General features: G+C 41.1%; 1 protein-coding gene across 1 annotated transcript; it reads right to left on the reverse strand.

Annotated features, from left to right (window-relative positions):
* Positions 1-13,856: 13,856 nt before the first annotated feature.
* LOC149753185 (uncharacterized) lies at positions 13,857-19,310 on the reverse strand. Its single transcript, XM_089924062.1, has 5 exons — positions 19,251-19,310; positions 17,476-17,523; positions 15,171-16,298; positions 14,302-15,044; positions 13,857-14,223 (listed from the first exon to the last, which is right to left on the reverse strand). The coding sequence occupies exons 1-5, from the start codon at positions 19,308-19,310 to the stop codon at positions 13,857-13,859; spliced, it is 2,346 nt and encodes a 781-aa protein (XP_089780188.1).
* Positions 19,311-21,008: the final 1,698 nt, after the last annotated feature.

Here is a 21,008-nt window from a genome sequence, read left to right on the forward strand (position 1 = left end):
GTGGTGCGTCCAGTCCTGTCCTGTCCTGCAAAAAAGCCGGTGGCCGGGCTCCCCGGCGCCGGCCCTCCGATGCCTAAGTCAGAGGGGGCAAGTATGTGGAGAGAGCAGGGAAGAGAGTCTGTGGAGAAGACAGAGAGAGCTTCGGGTTTTTCCTCCCGTTCTTTCCTCCCTCTTCCCCCCAGGTTTCCTTTTATAGGAGGATTTTGGTTACCTGGGAGGTGACAGGAGGTTTGTCCTGTTTTGTAATAATTGGGCACGATTTAGCCCATTAATGGCGTAATGGAGAATGGGACCGGATCAGACCGGAATCAGAGAGTTGTCACGGTCGATCGGACCTGTTGGAGTGGTTGAACCGCCGGCCGTAGCGGGCCTGGGGTCTGTGGATGGTAAGTGCATTTATTACCGAATGAACCGGCGGTCAGGTAGAGCCATGCGCTCTGATGGTTCAGTGATCCGGAGATCGTCTTGGGCCGTGTTCATTAAATGCCTGAGTGCATATTAAATGCCTGAGTGCATCGGAGACTTGAGGGAGTCTCATGCATTAATGGCAGGTCGTGCCGAACGCCTGCGGAGATCTTATGCCTTGATGGCTTGAAGATAGTGGCAGGTCGCAAGCCGTAGGAGTTGTCAGTCCCTTGGACTTTAGGCGGAGGTTGAACATTTGGTTAAGGCATCGGCTCGGCACCCTTGCCGAGCCAAGCTGGTCGCCCGATGGGGCACCCTGTGGCGGGGCTGCTTTGAGTACTCCTGGTCGGCGCCCTTTAGGCGAGCACCTTCTAGCAGAGCGCCTCGGCGCTGTCTCTGGTCGGCACTTTCTAACCGAGCAGCTTATTTTGGTTGGGCACCTCTTGGCGCGCACTCTGGTCGGCGCCCTCTAGTCGAGCGCCTTCCTGGTCGGCATTCCTTGGCCGAGCAGCTTTCCGGTCGGCGTACTTCGGCCGAGCGCCTCCGTGGATGTATGACTTGGGGTCTTTCCCCCAACATGAGGAATCAAGTTCGGAGGACGAAGATCATCAAGACACGGCCCAAATATGTCATATGGCCAATGACGATGAGGTGTGTCTTGCAGCTGACAAAGTTGAAAAACGTTGGTATCTAGATAGCGGCTGTTCAAGACACATGACTGGTGACGAAGATCAATTTGTCACCTTGGAACCAAAGAATGGTGGAGTAGTAACCTATGGAGACAATGGTAAAGGGTATATCATTGGAAAGGGTAAAATTTTCATTGCTCCATCTGTTTTTATAGAAAATGTCTTATTAGTTAAAGGTTTGAAACATAATCTTCTTAGCATAAGTCAGTTTTGTGATAAAGGATTTAAAGTTACATTTGAAGCATCTGTATGTATAATCACAAATTCTAAAGATAATAGTATTGTACTTGTAGGACAAAGGCAAAGGAATATTTATTTAGTAGATCTTCAAGAATTAGGCAAGAAAAATGGTTTATGCTTAATTACTAATGAAGAAAAGAAAAATGAAACTAGTTGGCTTTGGCATCGAAGACTAGGACATGCTAGTATGGAATTAATATCAAAACTAGTTAAGAAGGAGTTAATAAAAGATGTGCCAAAATTGACTTTTGAAAAAGACAAAATATGTGGACCATGTTCATTGGGAAAACAAACTAAGTCATCCTTCAAATCGAAAAATGTAGTCTCAACAACTAGACCATTTGAACTCATACATATGGATTTATTTGGACCTACTAGAACTACAAGTCTAGGAGGGAAGAAGTATGGACTAGTTATTGTAGATAATTTTTCAAGGTACACATGGATTTTATTTTTGGCACATAAGAATGAAGCATTTTCAGAATTTTTGAAACTATACAATAAAATCATAAATGAAAAGAAACTCACATTGGTAGCAATTCGAAGTGATCATGGCACGGAATTTGAAAATCAACACTTCGAGGAATTCTGCACTAAAAATGGAATATCACATCAATTTTCAGCACCTAGAACGCCTCAACAAAATGGGGTTGTTGAAAGGAAAAATAGGACATTGGCAGAAATGGCACGCACAATGTTGTGCGAGTCAAATCTTCCAAAGTACTTTTGGGCTGAAGCTATAAACACTTCTTGCCATATTCTAAATCGAGTCTTAATACGACCTATAACTAAGAAAACTCCTTATGAACTTTGGAACAATAGGAAACCAACTGCAAAATATTTTAAAATATTTGGATGTAGATGTTTTATCTTAAATAATGGCAAGGAGGACTTAAGTAAATTTGATGCCAAGTCAGATGAAGGTATCTTCTTAGGATACTCCACATCTAGCAAGGCATACAGAGTATTCAACAAAAGAACCTTAGTAGTGGAAGAGTCGGTCAATATTATATTTGATGAGTCTGATAGTGAGTCTGCTAGGAAAGAAAGTATTGTTGATGATGATACAGGAATTATAGACTTTGAAAAGTTGAATATAGATGACGTGCCAAATCAAGATAAGGGAGAAGATTGCGTGCCACCACAACCCCAAGACGTGCCAAAAGAATGGAGGTATGCACATGGACATCCCAAAGACTTAATTATTGGTGATCCATCTCAAGGGGTAAGAACTCGATCTTCTCTTAGGAATTTAAATGATTATCTTGCTTTTGTTTCACAATTAGAACCTAAAACTTATGAAGAAGCTGAAAAAGATACTAACTGGATAAATGCCATGCAAGAGGAATTAAATCAATTTAAAAGAAGTAATGTATGGACATTAACTGAAAGACCAAAGCATAATTCAGTAATTGGAACAAAATGGGTATTTAGAAATAAATTAGATGAAAATGGAGTAGTTATACGAAATAAGGCTAGACTTGTAGCTAAAGGATACAATCAGGAAGAAGGAATAGATTATGATGAGACATTTGCTCCTGTAGCTAGATTAGAAGCTATAAGATTACTTCTAGCATTTGCATGCTTTATGAACTTTAAATTATATCAAATGGATGTGAAGAGTGCATTTTTAAATGGTATTATTGAAGAGGAAGTATATGTAGAACAACCTCCAGGATTTGAAAATCATGAATTGCCAAATCATGTGTTTAAATTGCATAAGGCATTATATGGATTAAAGCAAGCACCTAGGGCTTGGTATGATAGACTAAGTAAGTTTCTCATTGATAATGACTTTTGTAGAGGAAATGTAGATAAAACTCTATTTCTCAAAAGAAAGGACAAAAATCTACTAGTGGTACAAATATATGTAGATGACATAATCTTTGGTGCCACTAACGATACTCTATGCAAAAAATTTGCTGATTTAATGCATGGAGAATTTGAGATGAGTTTGATGGGAGAATTAAGCTTCTTTTTAGGATTACAAATCAAACAAACCAAAGAAGGTATTTTCATTCATCAAACTAAGTATACAAGGGAAATACTGAAGAAGTTTGGTAATGAAAATCATAAGAGAATTGGCACTCCAATGAATCCCACTAATAAGCTAGACAAGGATGAAAAAGGGAAAAGTGTAGATATTAAGCTCTATAGAGGACTAATTGGATCCTTGCTCTATCTTACGGCTAGTAGACCCGACATTGTATTTAGTGTAGGGATATGTGCTAGATATCAATCGGATCCTAAGGAGTCACATTTAAGTGCAGTTAAGAGGATCCTTAGATATTTAAGAGGAACCACCACCATTGGATTATGGTACTCGAGAGACTCATGTCTAGATTTGCTTGCATACTCAGATGCAGATTTTGCCGGATGCAAATTAGATAGAAAGAGCACAAGTGGCACATGCCAATTCTTAGGAAACAATTTAGTATCATGGTTTAGTAAAAAGCAGAATTCAGTAGCACTATCCACAGCCGAAGCTGAATACATAGCTGCTGGTAGTTGTTGTGCTCAAGTATTATGGCTCAAGCAACAACTAGAGGACTATGGTGTTAAACTAGAAAATATTCCTATTAAGTGTGACAATACGAGTGCTGTCAATCTCACTAAAAATTCAGTTCAGCACTCTAAGGCCAAACACATAGAAATAAGGTACCATTTCATTAGGGATCATGTGCAAAATGGAAATGTATGCATTGAGCATATATGCACGGAAAAACAATTGGCCGATATATTCACAAAACCACTGAGTGAAGATAGATTCTGTATGCTCAGAAGGGAATTAGGTATATGTGATCCTTTTATTGAATGAATATGAAAGGAAGTTAGTAGTCTCATGATACATTCTTCTAACTTCAAAAATCCCATGAAACATGAGTCAAATTTGTTGTCTATAAATTTCTTACTCATGTATCAATGTCCCATAAGGAGCTTATAAGGATTAAAAGCGAGGAAAACTTTTTAGAAGCAAAAAAGGAGAGAAAACCAAGTTCTGCACTTGGGTCGACCCAACCCAGAACAAGGGTCGACCCAACGTTGAGTCGACCCAAGAAAATTCTTGAGTCGACCCAACGTCGGGACCCCACTGTTAAAAGGGGGCCCGAGAGCTCATCTAGGGCACTGTTTGCCCTTTGTCTTCTTTCGAAAATCCTTGTCCCCACTCTCCAATCTCCACTAGACTCCTCCAAACAGTAGATTTCTTTAAGATCTTAGAGAAATGGGTCCCAAACGAGCCGTAGCCAAAAGATCCGGAAGAGTGAGCCGAGTCCAACAAGAGGAAAGGCGCCCTACCGAGCCTTCTCCCGTGTCTCCACCACGTGAGGCACGTGCGGAGGTCCCTCCTCCTCCTTCCCCCTCAGTGCTCCTTGCAAGATTTGCGGGGAGGCCGGTTACTACCGGAAGAAAGATCCATTCGGAGTTTTTCAACCAAGAAGGATTTCGAATTTGGGAATGGATCCAAAGACAAGGATGGGAGTATCTTTGCTCCCTTGATGTGGTGATATACCCCGGGTTAGTCCAAGAGTTCTACGCCTTCCTCAAGACTGGTATGGGAGGACTTGTTTCAGATGTTAGAGGGGTTCGGATCCGTGTATCCGAGGAGAGCTTGAGTGAGCTTCTACACCTACCTTGCACGGGAGCTATTCCGGAAAGATCAGATAACAAAATGAGAGCTCTTCAGCTGATCATGGAAAATGAGAACTTCGATTTCTCTCAGAAGGTAATAGCTAGTTCTCTTTCCGCCGAGATGAGGTTGTTGCTTAATATGATAAATAGAATTTTATTTCCGAAGACCGGGAGATTCGATCTCATCTCAGAACGAGATCTTGCAGTTATGGAGTGCATGATTAGGGGGATTCTCCTAAATCTTCCGGCCATGATATTGAGGCAAATGAGAAAGGTAATAAGCAGCAACAGGGTATCATTGCCTTATGGCATGATACTTACATTGATCTTCCGTCAGCATGGGTTACCTCTCGAGGAGGAAGCATTCAAGAATCTGCAACCCACGGACACGTACACTGCACGGTCACTCATACGCATGGGTTATGAGAAAGTGAACGGGCAGTGGATACATACTGGTGCAGGCATTCAGGGTGAAGCACCAGAGGGAGAGGCACCAGAGGGTGAGGATGAGGAGCCTATGGATCATCCTACTGCACCCTCAGAGGCTGGACCATCGTCATCTGCTCCTCCGACAGATACGGATGACTTCTGGAGCAGGATGACAGAGCTCATGTCAGCTCAGGCGAGGACTATTACTGACGGGCTCACGAGCCGATTGGACGCCCGCTTGGATGTCATGTCTGCTGATATCAGTGATCTGAGGCAGCAGATTGGAGCACTCAGGAGAGAGAGAGAGACACATGGACCTTCTGTGCCACAGGCTGCTGAGTCAGAGATATCGGCACAGAGTCATCCAGCTCGACGTGCTCCACGCCAGACCCAGTCTCACCAGGCTCGACCTCCCCTCGCCACTTATGCTAGGCGGATGAGGACTAGATCCCAGCCATTAGATTCTCCCTAGGCTGATTTTAGCATTTATGTTTAGAGCCTAGGCTAGAAATCTAGTTCTCGTATGTATCTTGCCTTTTCTTATATGTATCTTGCTTTTTCCCTTATGTATCTTGTCTTTTCCTTATACCTTTAAATCTTGATTGTGGAACATTGTACTTTTCATCGTTTTGAGCATTAATATATGAAAATGTTCCTATTTTGATCAATGAAGTTTGAAGTTTGTTCGTTATTGCATCTTTTCTCATATCTATGTTTTTGATGATGACAAAAAGGGGGAGAAGAGAAGAGGAAAGAGTATATAAAAGAAGTTATGAAGGAAAGGGTATATAAAGGGAGAAGAGGAAAGAGTATATAAAGGAGAAGAGAAGGAAAGAGTATATAAAGGGGGAGACGAAAAGATAAAGTATTCACTCTAAGAAAAGAAAGAGTATTTCATTTGAGAAGAAAGAGTATTACTTTTGTGAGAAAGAGTGAGTAAAGAAGTTATGAAAAGAAAAGAGAAATAAATGGGCAAACAAATTGAAAATCATATAAGGAAGCTTATATATCTAATGGGGAGCAATTTGCAACAATAAAAATCACAAAATCAAAAATTTCTATCAAGTTTCAGAATTTGGCACATATAAATTCAGAATTTGGCACGCTCCTCTCGCACCCCGATACATAAGCTGAAACTCATAAATTTTTGAAGTTTCATTGCTAATGAATTATAAATGAATGGAGGAGCCATTCAAAAAGTCAAATTGACAACTTTTGGATGATAAAGGGGGAGATTTCACAAGTATATATGAAAAGCTGAAATTCAGAAATTTAATCCCTCTTATAAACTGATTTTAAAGACAAGTATCAATAGGCTTATACTTTTTATTTTGTAATCATCAAAAAGGGGGAGATTGAGGATGATAGTGTTATTTTGATGATTAACAAACAATTATCCAAAGCATGCTATAAGTTAAATTGATACTTCATTTATAAGTTCATTACTCTCAGTACATATGCTTAATTGAAAATATATATATGGTCTTGTTCATTTGGATGGATCTAATCTTGAGAATGCAGCAAAGTGTGAATTGAGTCGACCCATAGGTTGATTGGGTCGACCCCGGGACTTAAAGGAATCATCTGGCACACTCCTGCAAAAACAGCACAAATGAACAGTGAGTTGGGTCGACCCAAGGTAGGCATGAGTCGACCCAACCTCCAAAGAACCTCAAAATGCAAAGAAAAAATGCTCTCTGGATTTACTGAGAGGGTCGACCCACACAGTGGTTGAGTCGACCCAAGCTTGAGTCGACCCAAACCCTGAGAGGGTCGACCCAAAGGCAAGACAGAAAGACAGACAGAAAATGGTTCTCTGGAATTACTGAGAGGGTCGACCCAAGAAGAAGTTGAGTCGACCCAAGTGAACTTTGAGTCGACCCAAACCCTGAGAGGGTCGACCCAAATGGAAGACAGAAAGACAGACAGAAAATGGCTCTCTGGAATTACTGAGAGGGTCGACCCAAGAAGAAGTTGAGTCGACCCAAGTGAACTTTGAGTCGACCCAAAGAATGGTTGGGTCGACCCAAGTGAAGGAAGTTTGAAATTCATGTTTCTGTGTTCTCTGAGAGGGTCGACCCAAGGAATGTTTGAGTCGACCCAAGGCCAAGTTGGGTCGACCCAAGGACAGGTTGAGCCGACCCAAACACGGGCTGAACAGTAACGGATAGTTCTGCAGATGTACTTTTTGTCCTTCCCAAGGTCAGTAACGGCTAGTTTTTGAATTCTAACCATTGGGGCTTGACCAAAGAAGGTGGGAGGCTATTTAAAGGGGCACTATTCATCAGAGAGTAATATCTTTTGAGAGGTCTATCAAAGAATACACAAGAATACAAAAGTGCCCTAATCTTCTTCATCAAGAGCTTCATTCAAAAATCAAAGAAAGGGATTGAGCAGATTCAAAGAGGCATCAAGAGCTCCTTCCCCCATTGAAGAGTGAAGCTTCCTTGACAAAGAAGAGCCAAGCGACTTCAAAGCGATAATTTCTTTCTAACTCTTCTTCATTGCTCATATTGTTCTATATGCTCATTTAGGAGTTTAAATCTTTTCTTTTCATTTGTTTGAATACTTTGTAAAGGTTCGTTGGTGAGCCCGCAAAACCAACAAAGGTTTTTGGTAAACCCGGAAAACCAAAGTTGTAAAGGTTCGTTGGTGAGCCCGCAAAACCAACAAGGTTTTTGGTGAACCCGGAAAACCAAAGTTGTATAGGTTCGTTGGTGATCCCGTAAAACCAACAAGATTTTTGGATTGTGAGCCCGGAAAACAATCCAACTGTAATCCGCGAGATTATAGTGAATTCCCAAGGGTACGCTTGGGGAGTGGACGTAGGTGCTAAGGAGAGCACCGAACCACTATATATTGTTGTGTTTGGATTGTGTTTGTGCTTTCATTCTCTCTTGCTTTACTTTCTATTCTTGCATTAGTTTAACTCACTCTAATAACCTAAGAAAGCATCCATCGCATTTAACTAAGAAAGTTTTAAAAGCACTAAAGTAAGAAGAAACCAATTCACCCCCCCTCTTGGCTTGTCACCTTGGGCAACAGGTCCGCTCTGATACTATTTGTAACAATCCAAGACCTCACCCAAAATGATTAGTCGAAAGGTATTATTTAGGTTTCTTGATTATTTATAAGTACCCAAGATCTATCCAGTGAATAACCAATGTGGGACTAAACATATGCCCGCATGGGTCCTCACTTACTCTTTTCCTTTAAGCCCTGACGTCATCGTTAGGCTAAAGGTTCAAACCTATTCAAATCTAATCACAAGCACCACGACCAACCCATGGTCAGCTCCAATGAATCTGTGCTATAATGTCCCCTAGTCCACATAGGTTATAGGTTAGGTCCACTTTGATACCCTTTGTAACAATTCAGGACTTAATCCAAAAAAGCTAACCATAATGTATTATTTATGTTCTTTAGTCCCGTATAAGAACCCAAAATTTTTTCGGCGAATAATCTATATAGGACTAAACACACGCCCATATGGATCCTCACATTTGGTGTGGCAGCAAGACTCAATTTCTGTCAGTTTTAAATCACCATCCATCCATGTAATAATGAACAATTGTGATAGAGTGATCGCGACATTCTGCAATACATGGAACCAGTTCTGCTTAGTCATTGGTCGTTGCGCAATACATGGGCAAAGGTAGGTGATTTAATTAAAATCATGACTCTTCGGTTTAACCCCAAATAGAGTAGGACCTTGACATGGATCATGTCACACCCCGAATTCGGTTCATGACACGGCCATGTTATTGCCAAGTAAAGCATACAATAACACGCAGCCACTTTAAAACTTCAAATTGTAAACAACTATATTCATGAAAGTCATTAGATGTTCATGTATTAAAATTCATACAAAACTTCTAAAAATAATATCAACATTTAACATTTGTCTTTTCCATAACCCTGGAGCATGTTACGCTCCTTGTTCCTAGCATCTTCTATTCATCTGTAAAGACATAAATAAAATGGTGTGAACTATAAAAGCTCAGTAAGTAAACAAGCATAATCTTATCGGATCAAGCATAATATTTTGTATGCTAATGTAATATTTGAAGAACAGACAATTGTAATAAAGAAAGCATTTTCTATAATCAAACCAGTCATAAAAACTATACATGCCATTTCATAAATATGATCATGCATCATAAAACTTTTGCCATTATTCCATGCTTTGAAATCCGTACTCTCAGATAGTAGTGCAGCTATGGCCGCTCTTATTCCCACGGCAAGGCCTTTACCACTGCAGGGTCATCTTTCAGTTACTATTACCCATTGGCGGGGGTCGTAAAGCCAAGTTACTTTTACCCACTGGCGGGGGTCATACATAGCGATCTGAGAGTACTTAAAACATATCATGCTTTTCATAAATCTCATTTCATAGAAACATTGGAAAATGGATAATGGCATCATGATAAATAAAATTGATGTTCATGCTGAAACCTTTGGTTTTCGTGCATCTTTCTATATCATCATAATCATGCGTACATATAATAATAAACATGATGGATGCTATATATCCAAAATCATGCAACTATTGCTAACACATGCTTGATCCTAATTTTTGTATAAACATAAATAATCATATACAATTTCATAAACAAATATTTGATAAACCATAAGATTATATCAGGGTTACTTACCTTATTTCGCCCACCAACCTTAGGTTTGAGTGCCAATTCTTCAAGTACCTAGCAACATCATTAAATTACTTATTAATTACACATTCGACTTCATTTAATTACAATCTTTCTTAATTACCCAGTTTACCATTTATCCATAGGACTCAATTTCATTCTTAGGTCTCTAACCTGGTTCAATTTCTAATTTGGGTCTATTCAATTTCTCAATTTGGATTTGACCCAATGTCTGATTTTTGGTCTAACAATTTTCTGGTTCAGGACTGACCCAAGTTTATGATTCAGATCTGACCCAAGTTTCTGGTTCGAGTTTCTGGTTCAGGTCTGACCCAAGTTTCTGGTTCAAGTTTCTGATTCAGGTCTGACCCAAGTTTCTGGTTCAGGTCTGAGCCAATTGTATACTGGTTCAGGTCTGACCTAATTACTGGTTCAGGTCTGAATTAAATATATACTGGTTCAGGTCTGGCCCAATTACTGGGTTTAAGATTATTGGGCTCAGACCAGGGCTTAGCCTGGTTTTGGGCTCCCAGAGCCAACTTTAGTTTGAAGCCCAACTTGAAATCAGGCCCAATTCGGCCCACTGAATTTTTATTCTATTTTTATTTTTATTATATTTTTCTTTTCTTTTCTTTTCTTTCTTCTTTTTCTTTTCTTTTCTTTTTTTTTTTCTTTTCTTTTCTTTCTTCTCCTCCCTTCCCGAACCTTCTCTTCCCCCTTTCTCCCTTCTTCCCTTCCCGAGCTCCTCTCCCTCTTTTCCCCTTCCCCCCATGAGGCAAGGCTCGTCGGAGCTCGGGAGGCGCTCGGGAGAAGACCGGCCCAAAGCCAGCGGTGCTGCGGCCAGCCCGCGGCGGCTGCGGCAGCCGCGGCCCGACCGGCCGCTCTCCGTCTCCACCACCGGTGGAGGAGATGGGGCACGGGCAACCCTCGAGAAGCAAGGAAACCGGCCGAAGCCGGTGGTGCCTGTATAACGTGCGGCCGCTGTCCTTGGTCGGCCCGATGGCGCCCACGGTGGCCCGAGCCGGCGGCGTCCACGGCCAAAACAGGGAGATCCCCTTCGGCTCTTCCGCTCCGACCACCTCCGGCCTAGATCAAGCCGGTTCCACCCATGGGAACCAAATCTGTCCGAGCCGAGGGCCCTTCCGTGCATCAAAGGTAGGTTGATTTCTTTACATCTTTAGATCTAGGGTTTAATGCATTGAAGTTGATTGAAAGGGTAAGGCGTGACCGAGTGAGGGAAGGGGATCCACGGCCTGGACCGGCTGTGATCTTCAACCACTTGAACCGGTTCAGATCAAGGACCGACTAGGCTAGATTCTCCCCTTCTTCTCTTTGTTTTCAATCCTTCATTCTCTGTTTGTTATTTTATCGATGCCCTAGCTCTAAGCCAAATCATGAAAAGGGGAGAGGTTATGGGTTTACCTAGCTCCGAGAAGCTGTGAGGCGTCCGGCGAGCTGCTATGTCTGCTCCGACAGTGTAGTACGGCGTCGAACTGGCGATCCTTCCTCCTCCGGCGCCACTGCTCCCGATCCAGCTCCTTGCATAGAGGAAAAGAGTGAGGAAGGTAAGGATGGATGATGGAGTCCTCTGTGACTCCATGGGCTTTTATAGCCCTCCATCAACCTCAGAGGGGTGGGGGACCGCGGCTGTTAGGCAGTTTTAACTGCCTCAACAGCTGCCGCTCTCCACCTCTTATTTTCGGAATCACCAGATGGACCGCCGACTTTGGTCCATGCCGGTCCATCTGGTCCGGGGTTTACATTCTTCCCTCCTTAAAAGAAATTTCGTCCTCGAAATTTTACATACCTGAGCCTGCAAAAAGCTATGGATACCTCGTACGCATTTCATCTTCTAGTTCCCAAGTTGCTTCCCTTTCCGAATGGTTACTCCACTGGACCTTCACATAGGAAATGGTGCGCCGTCTCAAAACTTGCTCCTTGTGATCAATGATGCGTAGAGGAAACTCTTCATAAGTTAGATCCTTTTCAACCAGTAATGGCTCATACTCTACTACATGACTAGGATCTGTAATATACTTTCGTAGTAGAGAAACATGGAAGACATTATGTACACTCGATAGCTCTGGTGGTAAGGCTAATCTGTAAGCAACCTCTCCTACTTTGTTCAGAATTTTAAAGGGACCAATGTAGCGAGGACTTAGCTTACTATGTCTTCCAAATCTCATAACTCCCTTCGAGGGGGATACCTTCAAGAAAACAAAGTCACCCTCTTGGAATTCCAATTCTCTTCTTCTTTTGTCTGCCCAACTCTTCTGTCTGTCCTGAGCTGCTCTGAGCCTTTCTCTGATCAATAAAATCTTCTCTCTGGTAACCTGCACTAACTCAGGACCCAGCAACTTTTTCTCTCCTACCTCATCCCAATGTACAGGAGATCTGCATTTTCTTCCATAAAGGGCTTCGTAAGGTGCCATCTGGATGCTAGAATGATAGCTGTTATTATAAGCAAATTCTACCAGGGCTATATGATCATCCCAGCAGCCTCCAAGATCAACAGTACATGACCTCAGCATATCCTCCAAAGTCTGAATCGTCCGCTCTGACTGACCATCCGTCTGAGGATGATAAGCAGTACTGAGCCTCAATTCAATTCCCATAGCATTCTGAAAGCTCCTCCAGAATCTAGATACAAATCGTGGGTCCCGATCAGATACAATACTAACCAGTATGCCATGTAGGCGCACAACTTCCTCAATATATCTCAGTGCCAGCTTTTCAAGAGGAGTGCCAACCCTAAAGGGTAAGAAGTGAGCTGACTTTGTGAGACGATCAACAATCACCCACACTGCATCATTCTTCTTAACTGTCTTGGAAAGTCCAATAACAAAATCTATAGTGATATGTTCCCACTTCCATTCTGGTATCTCCAACGGTTCCAACAAACCTGCAGGCCTTTGATGTTCAGCTTTTACTTGTTGGCATACCAAGCATCGAGCCACAAAGTCGGCTATTTCTCTTTTCATGCCATTCCACCAAAAATGTTCCCTCAAATCTCTGTACATTTTAGTGCTACCTGGATGGACGGAGAAGCGGGATTGGTGAGCTTCCTCCATAATGTTCCTCTTCAATTCGATATCATCTGGTACACATAAACGGCTACCAAATCGAAGAGTACCATCCTGATGAATACTGATCTCGGGTCGCAACCCCGTTTTCACATCTTCTCTTAGCTGGCATAAGTGAGCATTAGTCTGTTGGGCAGCCTTAATTCTTTCAAGTAATGTTGGTTGCACCATCAAATAAGCTAGCATACCCCCAGTACTCGTAGTAATCACCTCGATATTCATCATATCGAGATCTCTTACAATCTGCTTCTGAGTGGTGAGCAGGGCTATTGTGCCTACTGTAGACTTTCTACCGAGAGCGTCAGCCACTACATTAGCCTTTCCTGGATGGTATTTAATACTTAGATCATAATCCTTCAGCAGTTCAAGCCATCTCCTTTGTCTCATATTAAGCTCCTTCTGTGTAAATATATACTTCAAGCTTTTATGATCAGTGAAGACTTCACATGGTTCTCCATACAAGTAATGCCTCCAAATCTTCAGGGCAAAGACTACCGCAGCCAGTGCAGGTCATGTGTTGGATAGTTCTGCTCATAGGGCTTCAACTGTCTAGAGGCGTAAGCCACCACTTTATCATTTTGCATTAAAACACAACCCAGGCCTTTCTTGGAAGCATCACTAAAGACGGTGAATCCTCCAAAACTAGGTAGAGTGAGGACAGGAGCAGATACTAATCTCTGCTTCAACTCCTGAAAACTTTGCTCACATTCTCCACTCCAGATGTACTTTGCTCATTTCTGTGTCAAACGAGTCAAAGGGGTGGCTATCTTTGAAAATCCCTCCACAAACCTCCTGTAGTATCCAGCTAGACCCAAGAAGCTTCTGATCTCCGTCACATTAGTCGGACGAGGCCAGTTCACTACTGCTTCAATCTTCCTTGGGTCCACTGAAATTCCGTTCCTGGAGATCACATGCCCAAGAAATCCAATGCTATCCAGCCAGAATTCACATTTGCTCAGCTTAGCATATAACTTCTTTTCTTGCAGAGTTTGCAACACTAACCTCAAATGGTGTTCATGCTCTTCCTTGCTTTTGGAATAAATCAGGATGTCATCAATAAACACAATAACAAACTGATCCAGAAATTCCTTGAAGACCCTGTTCATCAGGTCCATAAAGGCAGCAGGAGCATTGGTTAATCCAAAAGGCATAACCAAAAATTAATAATGACCATACCTAGTCCGAAATGCTGTTTTGGGCACATCCTCTATTTGGATTTTCAGTTGGTGATACCCGGACCGTAGGTCTATCTTCGAGAACACTTGAGCCCCTTGCAACTGATCAAATAGGTCATCAATCCGAGGCAATGGGTACTTGTTCTTTATAGTTACTTTATTCAACTCCCTATAGTCAATACACATCCTCATGCTCCCATCCTTCTTCTTTACAAATAACACCGGAGCCCCCCATGGGGAAACACTAGGCCGGATGAACTTCTTCTCTAAGAGTTCTTGTAGCTGAGCTTTCAGTTCTCTCAACTCTGCCGGTGCCATCCGATAAGGAGGCTTGGAGATCGGTCCAACTCCCGGTACAAGATCAATCTTAAAATCAATCTCCCGATCAGGGGGCAGTCCAGGTAAGTCATTAGGGAAAACATCAGGGTATTCTCCCACAATAGGAATATCATCTAGTCTTGTCTCAGTTTGAGTATCTATGACATAGGCTAGATAGGCTTGACACCCTTTTCTTAATGCTTTGCGTGCACACATAGCAGAAATAATATGTAAAGAAGACTTACATTGCATGAGTGCATCGCCTTGAAAGAAAAATTCCAGCTCCCCTGATATCCGGAACACTACTCTCTTTCTGAAGCAGTCTATATGAGCATGGTACTTGGACAGCCAATCCATTTCTAAGATGATGTCAAAATCTTGCATGTCTAGCTGTATTAAGTCTGTCACTAACTTCCTTTCTCCTAACTGAATTATGCAGTTCTTGAAGATAATGTCAGCAATTACTATTTTCTATAGGGGAGTAGCAACATATAATGGCTCTACTAATTTCTCAGGTATACAGTGCAAGGAGCTAGAGAATTTGGCAGATACAAAAGAATGTGTGGAGCCAGAATCAAATAATATAGATGCATCAACTGAATTGATGGTAATAGTACCTGTCACCACACTGTCACTTGCACTAACATCCTGCTGAGTCAATGCAAAGACCCGAGCAGTCCCCTTCTGCTTCTGATCCCCTGATCCAGTAGGCCTAGGGTCATTCTTCTTCTGCTGACAATCACGTGCAATATGCCCAATCTGACCACAGTTAAAGCAAGCTCCCATCTTCTTAAAGCAAGGTCCACCATGTGACTTGTTACAGAATTTGCAGACCCCGAATTTCTTCTTCTTATTTGCATTTTCTCCAGAATTTCTTGGCCTTGCATTCTGATCCCCAGTTCCCCTGAACCTCTTCAAATCATCTCTCTCCTTTTCTGCCCTGTTCAATTCAGCTTCTAATTTCAAAGCCCTTTCCAACACATCCTGGTAACTAGTGAAAAGCAGAACAGCCAACCTTGACCTGATCCCATATCTCAGGCCTTGTTCAAACCTATTAGCTTTACTTATCTCCTCCTCCATAAACTGAGGACAAAACCTGCCCAACTCATTAAATTTGCTAGCATATTCCAATACTGTCATATTCTCGGTCTGTTTCAGGGCCAAGAATTCGTTCTGCTTCACCAATCTTACTGACTGAGGAAAGTATTGGTTGTAGAATTTACCTTTAAATTCCTCCCATGTCAGTTGTTCACCATTTCCTTGAATAGCAGCCTTCATAGCTATCCACCAGAACTTAGCGTTTCCTCTGAGCATAGGAACCGCCAATTTGACCTTGACCTCCTCGGGAAATTGTAGGGCATCATACATCTCCTCTATCTCCCGAATCCAGGCCTCCGCAACCAAGTAATCAGCACCTCCCTCAAACATTGGAGGGTGCAGCCTCCGAAATTTCTCATAATAGGTATCGGTAGACGACACAGGTCGGAAGGAGAGCTGCGTCTGCTGCTGCTGCTGAAGAAGCTGTGCCACCACTTGGCATACCCCAGCAAGATCTGCCTGAGTAGCTACAGCATTTGGGGCTGGCCTAGCTGGCATGTTGGTAGCTTCTTGGGTTGATGCTTTTACTCCTTTCCTTTTATAGTTAGCCAGAACTTCATTCTCGCTATCACTCATCGTCACCTATCAAAATATAGTGTTAATCATTATCCATTTCATCACATTATATATATATGTATTTAAATATATATATAGAAATTTTCTCTTATTATTATTATTATTGCTATTATTTTTATTTAGGTATTATTTAAAATGTCATTATTGTTCTACTGTGACTCCAATTATGTAAAAGCTAACTTAGCTACCCATCTCCATGATTAATTTAAAATTTTGTAAATCATGGTTAAACTTATGCTCTGATACCACTAAATGTCACACCCCGAATTCGGTTCATGACACGGCCATGTTATTGCCAAGTAAAGCATACAATAACATGCAGCCACTTTAAAACTTCAAATTATAAACAACTATATTCATGAAAGTCATTAGATGTTCATGTATTAAAATTCATACAAAACTTCTAAAAACAATATCAACATTTAACATTTGTCTTTACCATAATCCTGGAGCATGTTACGCTCCTTGTTCCTAGCATCTTCTATTCATCTGTAAAGACATAAATAAAATGGTGTGAGCTATAAAAGCTCAGTAAGTAAACAAGCATAATCTTATCGGATCAAGCATAATATTTTGTATGCTAATGCAATATTTGAAGAACAGACAATTGTAATAAAGAAAGCATTTTCTATAATCAAACCAGTCATAAAAACTATACATGCCATTTCATAAATATGATCATGCATCATAAAACTTTTGCCATTATTCCATGCTTTGAAATCCGTACTCTCAGATAGTAGTGCAGCTATGGCCGCTCTTATTCCCACGGCAAAGCCTTTACCACTGCAGGGTCATCTTCCAGTTACTATTACCCACTGGCGGGGGTCGTAAAGCCAAGTTACTGTTACCCACTGGCGGGGGTCAGACATAGCGATCTGAGAGTACTTAAAACATATCATGCTTTTCATAAATCTCATTTCATAGAAACATTGGAAAATGGATAATGGCATCATGATAAATAAAATTGATGTTCATGCTGAAACCTTTGGTTTTCGTGCATCTTTCTATATCATCATAATCATGCGTACATATAATAATAAACATGATGGATGCTATATATCCAAAATCATGCAACTATTGCTAACACATGCTTGATCCTAATTTTTGTATAAACATAAATAATCATATACAATTTCATAAACAAATATTTGATAAACCATAAGATTATATCAGGGCTACTTACCTTATTTCGCCCACCAACCTTAGGTTTGAGTGCCAATTCTTCAAGTACCTAGCAACATCATTAAATTACTTATTAATTACACATTCGACTTCATTTAATTACAATCTTTCTTAATTACCCAGTTTACCATTTATCCATAGGACTCAATTTCATTCTTAGGTCTCTAACCTGGTTCAATTTCTAATTTGGGTCTATTCAATTTCTCAATTTGGATTTGACCCAATGTCTGATTTTTGGTCTAACAATTTTTTGGTTCAGGACTGACCCAAGTTTATGATTCAGATCTGACCCAAGTTTCTGGTTCAGGTCTGACCCAAGTTTCTGGTTCAAGTTTCTGGTTCAGGTCTGACCCAAGTTTCTGGTTCAGGTCTGAGCCAATTGTATACTGGTTCAGATCTGACCTAATTACTGGTTCAGGTCTGAATTAAATATATACTGGTTCAGGTCTGGCCCAATTGCTGGGTTTAAGATTATTGGGCTCAGACCAGGGCTTAGCCTGGTTTCGGGCTCCCAGAGCCAACTTTAGTTTGAAGCCCAACTTGAAATCAGGCCCAATTCGGCCCACTGAATTTTTATTCTATTTTTATTTTATTATATTTTTCTTTTCTTTTATTTTCTTTCTTCTTTTTCTTTTCTTTTCTTTTTTTTTTCTTTTCTTTTCTTTCTTCTCCTCCCTTCCCGAACCTTCTCTTCCCCCTTTCTCCCTTCTTCCCTTCCCGAGCTCCTCTCCCTCTTTTCCCCTTCCCCCCATAAGGCAAGGCTCGTCGGAGCTCGGGAGGCGCTCGGGAGAAGACCGGCCCGAAGCCGGCGGTGCTGCGGCCAGCCCGCGGCGGCTGCGGCAGCCGCGGCCCCACCTGCAGCAGCCGCGGCCCGACCGGCCGCTCTCCGTCTCCACCACCGGTGGAGGAGATGGGGCACGGGCAACCCTCGAGAAGCAAGGAAACCGGCCGAAGCCGGTGGTGCCTGTATAACGTGCGGCCGCTGTCCTTGGTCGGCCCGATGGCGCCCACGGTGGCCCGAGCCGGCGGCGTCCATGGCCAAAATAGGGAGATCCCCTTCGGCTCTTCCGCTCCGACCACCTCCGGCCTAGATCAAGCCGGTTCCACCCATGGGAACCATATCTGTCCGAGCCGAGGGCCCTTCCGTGCATCAAAGGTAGGTTGATTTCTTTACATCTTTAGATCTAGGGTTTAATGCATTGAAGTTGATTGAAAGGGTAAGGCGTGACCGAGTGAGGGAAGGGGATCCACGGCCTGGACCGGCTGTGATCTTCAACCACTTGAACCGGTCTCAGATCAAGGACCGACTAGGCTAGATTCTCCCCTTCTTCTCTTTGTTTTCAATCCTTCATTCTCTGTTTGTTATTTTACCGATGCCCTAGCTCTAAGCCAAATCATGAAAAGGGGAGAGGTTATGGGTTTACCTAGCTCCGAGAAGCTGTGAGGCGTCCGGCGAGCTGCTATGTCTGCTCCGGCAGTGTAGTACGGCGTCGAACTGGCGATCCTTCCTCCTCCGGCGCCACTGCTCCCGATCCAGCTCCTTGCACAGAGGAAAAGAGTGAGGAAGGTAAGGATGGATGATGGAGTCCTCTGTGACTCCATGGGCTTTTATAGCCCTCCATCAACCTCGGAGGGGTGGGGGACCGCGGCTGTTAGGCAGTTTTAACTGCCTCAACAGCTGCCGCTCTCCACCTCCTATTTCCGGAATCACCAGATGGACCGCCGACTTTGGTCCATGCCGGTCCATCTGGTCCGGGGTTTACAGATCAGCTATACCTGCCTCATCTCACCAACTATACCTTTGTTCTGCATTCTCTCATCCCCACTTCTTTGCATCTAGGCTGGCATATATGATAGTCTACAAATCAAGAGTGGGTGCTAATATGAAGGAGATGATGTATAGAAGAAAGCAAAGGACATGCTCTCCACACACGCTTCCACGCAATGAATTCGGCGCCCAACCAAAGGCAAAGAGAGATGGCCGCGTGCTTTCATTTTTCCAAAGCATTGAATCCTATTTATCCTCCTCCAAGGCATCATTGCACACCATCAAATGCCCACATTCTTGTCAGCCCACTAGTGTTCTCCATGCCACCTTTTTCTCCATGGTGCTAATCAATTCGTTTGGTGGACCCTTTCCAAATCTCTTTTGCGGCAGTAATATTGTCTTATCTTAAGAGATGTTAGCATTAATTGAATCATATAAATAGAAAATTATTTTTAGATTTGCTTATTAATATAATAGTTAAAATCGCTAGACCTTTTTCTTTTTCTTTTTTTTTTATTATTCCAATTCACCTTAGGGCTCATTTGGTTGGAGGAAATCTAGGGCGCAAAAATAAATTATATATCAAATTACCATATTTGGTACAAAAAGAGTATGAGACATATGATCAAATAAATGATAAGTCCCATGCCAATTTATAGAGAAAGATCGTAAAATAAATACGATTAGGGAGGTGGTATTTTTCTCTCATGTTGTCATTGCTTGATGGGATATTATATAAATTAAATACATAACTAATATAGTAATTATATCAATATATATTTATTATATATTGATTATAATAAATATTAATATACATATATATCATTAAATATATTGTTTATATCAATATTATATATAGTTAAAATATATAAATAATATATTATAATTATATAATATATTAATATTTATGTTACTCATTAATATATTAATAAACAAACTAATTTTAATATATATATATATTAATTATATATTATTTTCTATAACTAATATATTTATAAATAATATATTTATTAATATACAATAAATATTTATTAATAAATCTAAAATATAATAAGGAATATATTTTTTATTATATGTATAATTAATTAAAAAATATTTATTAACTTATGTAAATATATTTTAATATTCGAAATGGCCTATATTAATAGCTTTTATGTAAGTGGGCTATAAATAGCTAACAAGTGGATTGAACCACAAAAATGTCATTACCTCAATTGTTTATTCAAGAGTGTTGTTGTAACTTTAGCAATTTTCTTATATCAAGTTATCTCTAACTGAATATAGTAAAAAAAAATTTGGTGTTATTTTTTAACTAATTTTTCTACCAACTAAATATAGTAAAATTTATTTCCCCCATAAACATTTTTCTACATAAATGATTCGTAGAAATCATGATATTATCCCATAATCTGATGGCATGCCCTAACAAATCAAACTCTTAAAGTACATGCAATAAAGCTACAAAAAGAATTTCAACGTCGACATATAAAATGTCAGAATATAAAATTCTTTAGCTTTTATGCATTAGATATCAAAGTAACAAAAGTGCAAAAGAAAAGTTTGCATGAGTCATATTGCTACTTCTGATCATAAGTTGGATTAAGAATTTTTTTCATTTCACCAACTGAAACCATACCCAATCTTCCAAGGACTTAAAGTACTAAATGCTAAGGTTACTTTGATTAAAGACAATTATGCCTCAAGTACATGCGACATTACAGCAGAACAAAACCAAGTAGCACGAAACAACACTAATCTGCAAACAC

The sequence above is a fragment of the Phoenix dactylifera genome, chromosome 7, assembly GCF_051530095.1.
Source record: "Phoenix dactylifera cultivar Ajwa chromosome 7, Ajwa_hap1_PhDact_Kaust_v1.1, whole genome shotgun sequence".
NCBI classification, from domain to species: domain Eukaryota; kingdom Viridiplantae; phylum Streptophyta; class Magnoliopsida; order Arecales; family Arecaceae; genus Phoenix; species Phoenix dactylifera.

Bases quoted from the DNA above. Each gene is read 5' to 3' on its own strand.
- LOC149753185 (XM_089924062.1), bottom strand. From the start codon at position 19,310: ATGCAAAGAAGTGGGGATGAGAGAATGCAGAACAAAGGTATAGTTGGT. The intron at 17,524-19,250 runs GTATAGCTGATC...TGATGTTGCTAG, and splicing joins TAGTTGGTGAGATGAGGCAG to GTACTTGAAGAATTGGCACT. The intron at 14,224-14,301 runs GTATGGTCATTA...CCTGATGAACAG, and splicing joins AAAACAGCATTTCGGACTAG to GGTCTTCAAGGAATTTCTGG.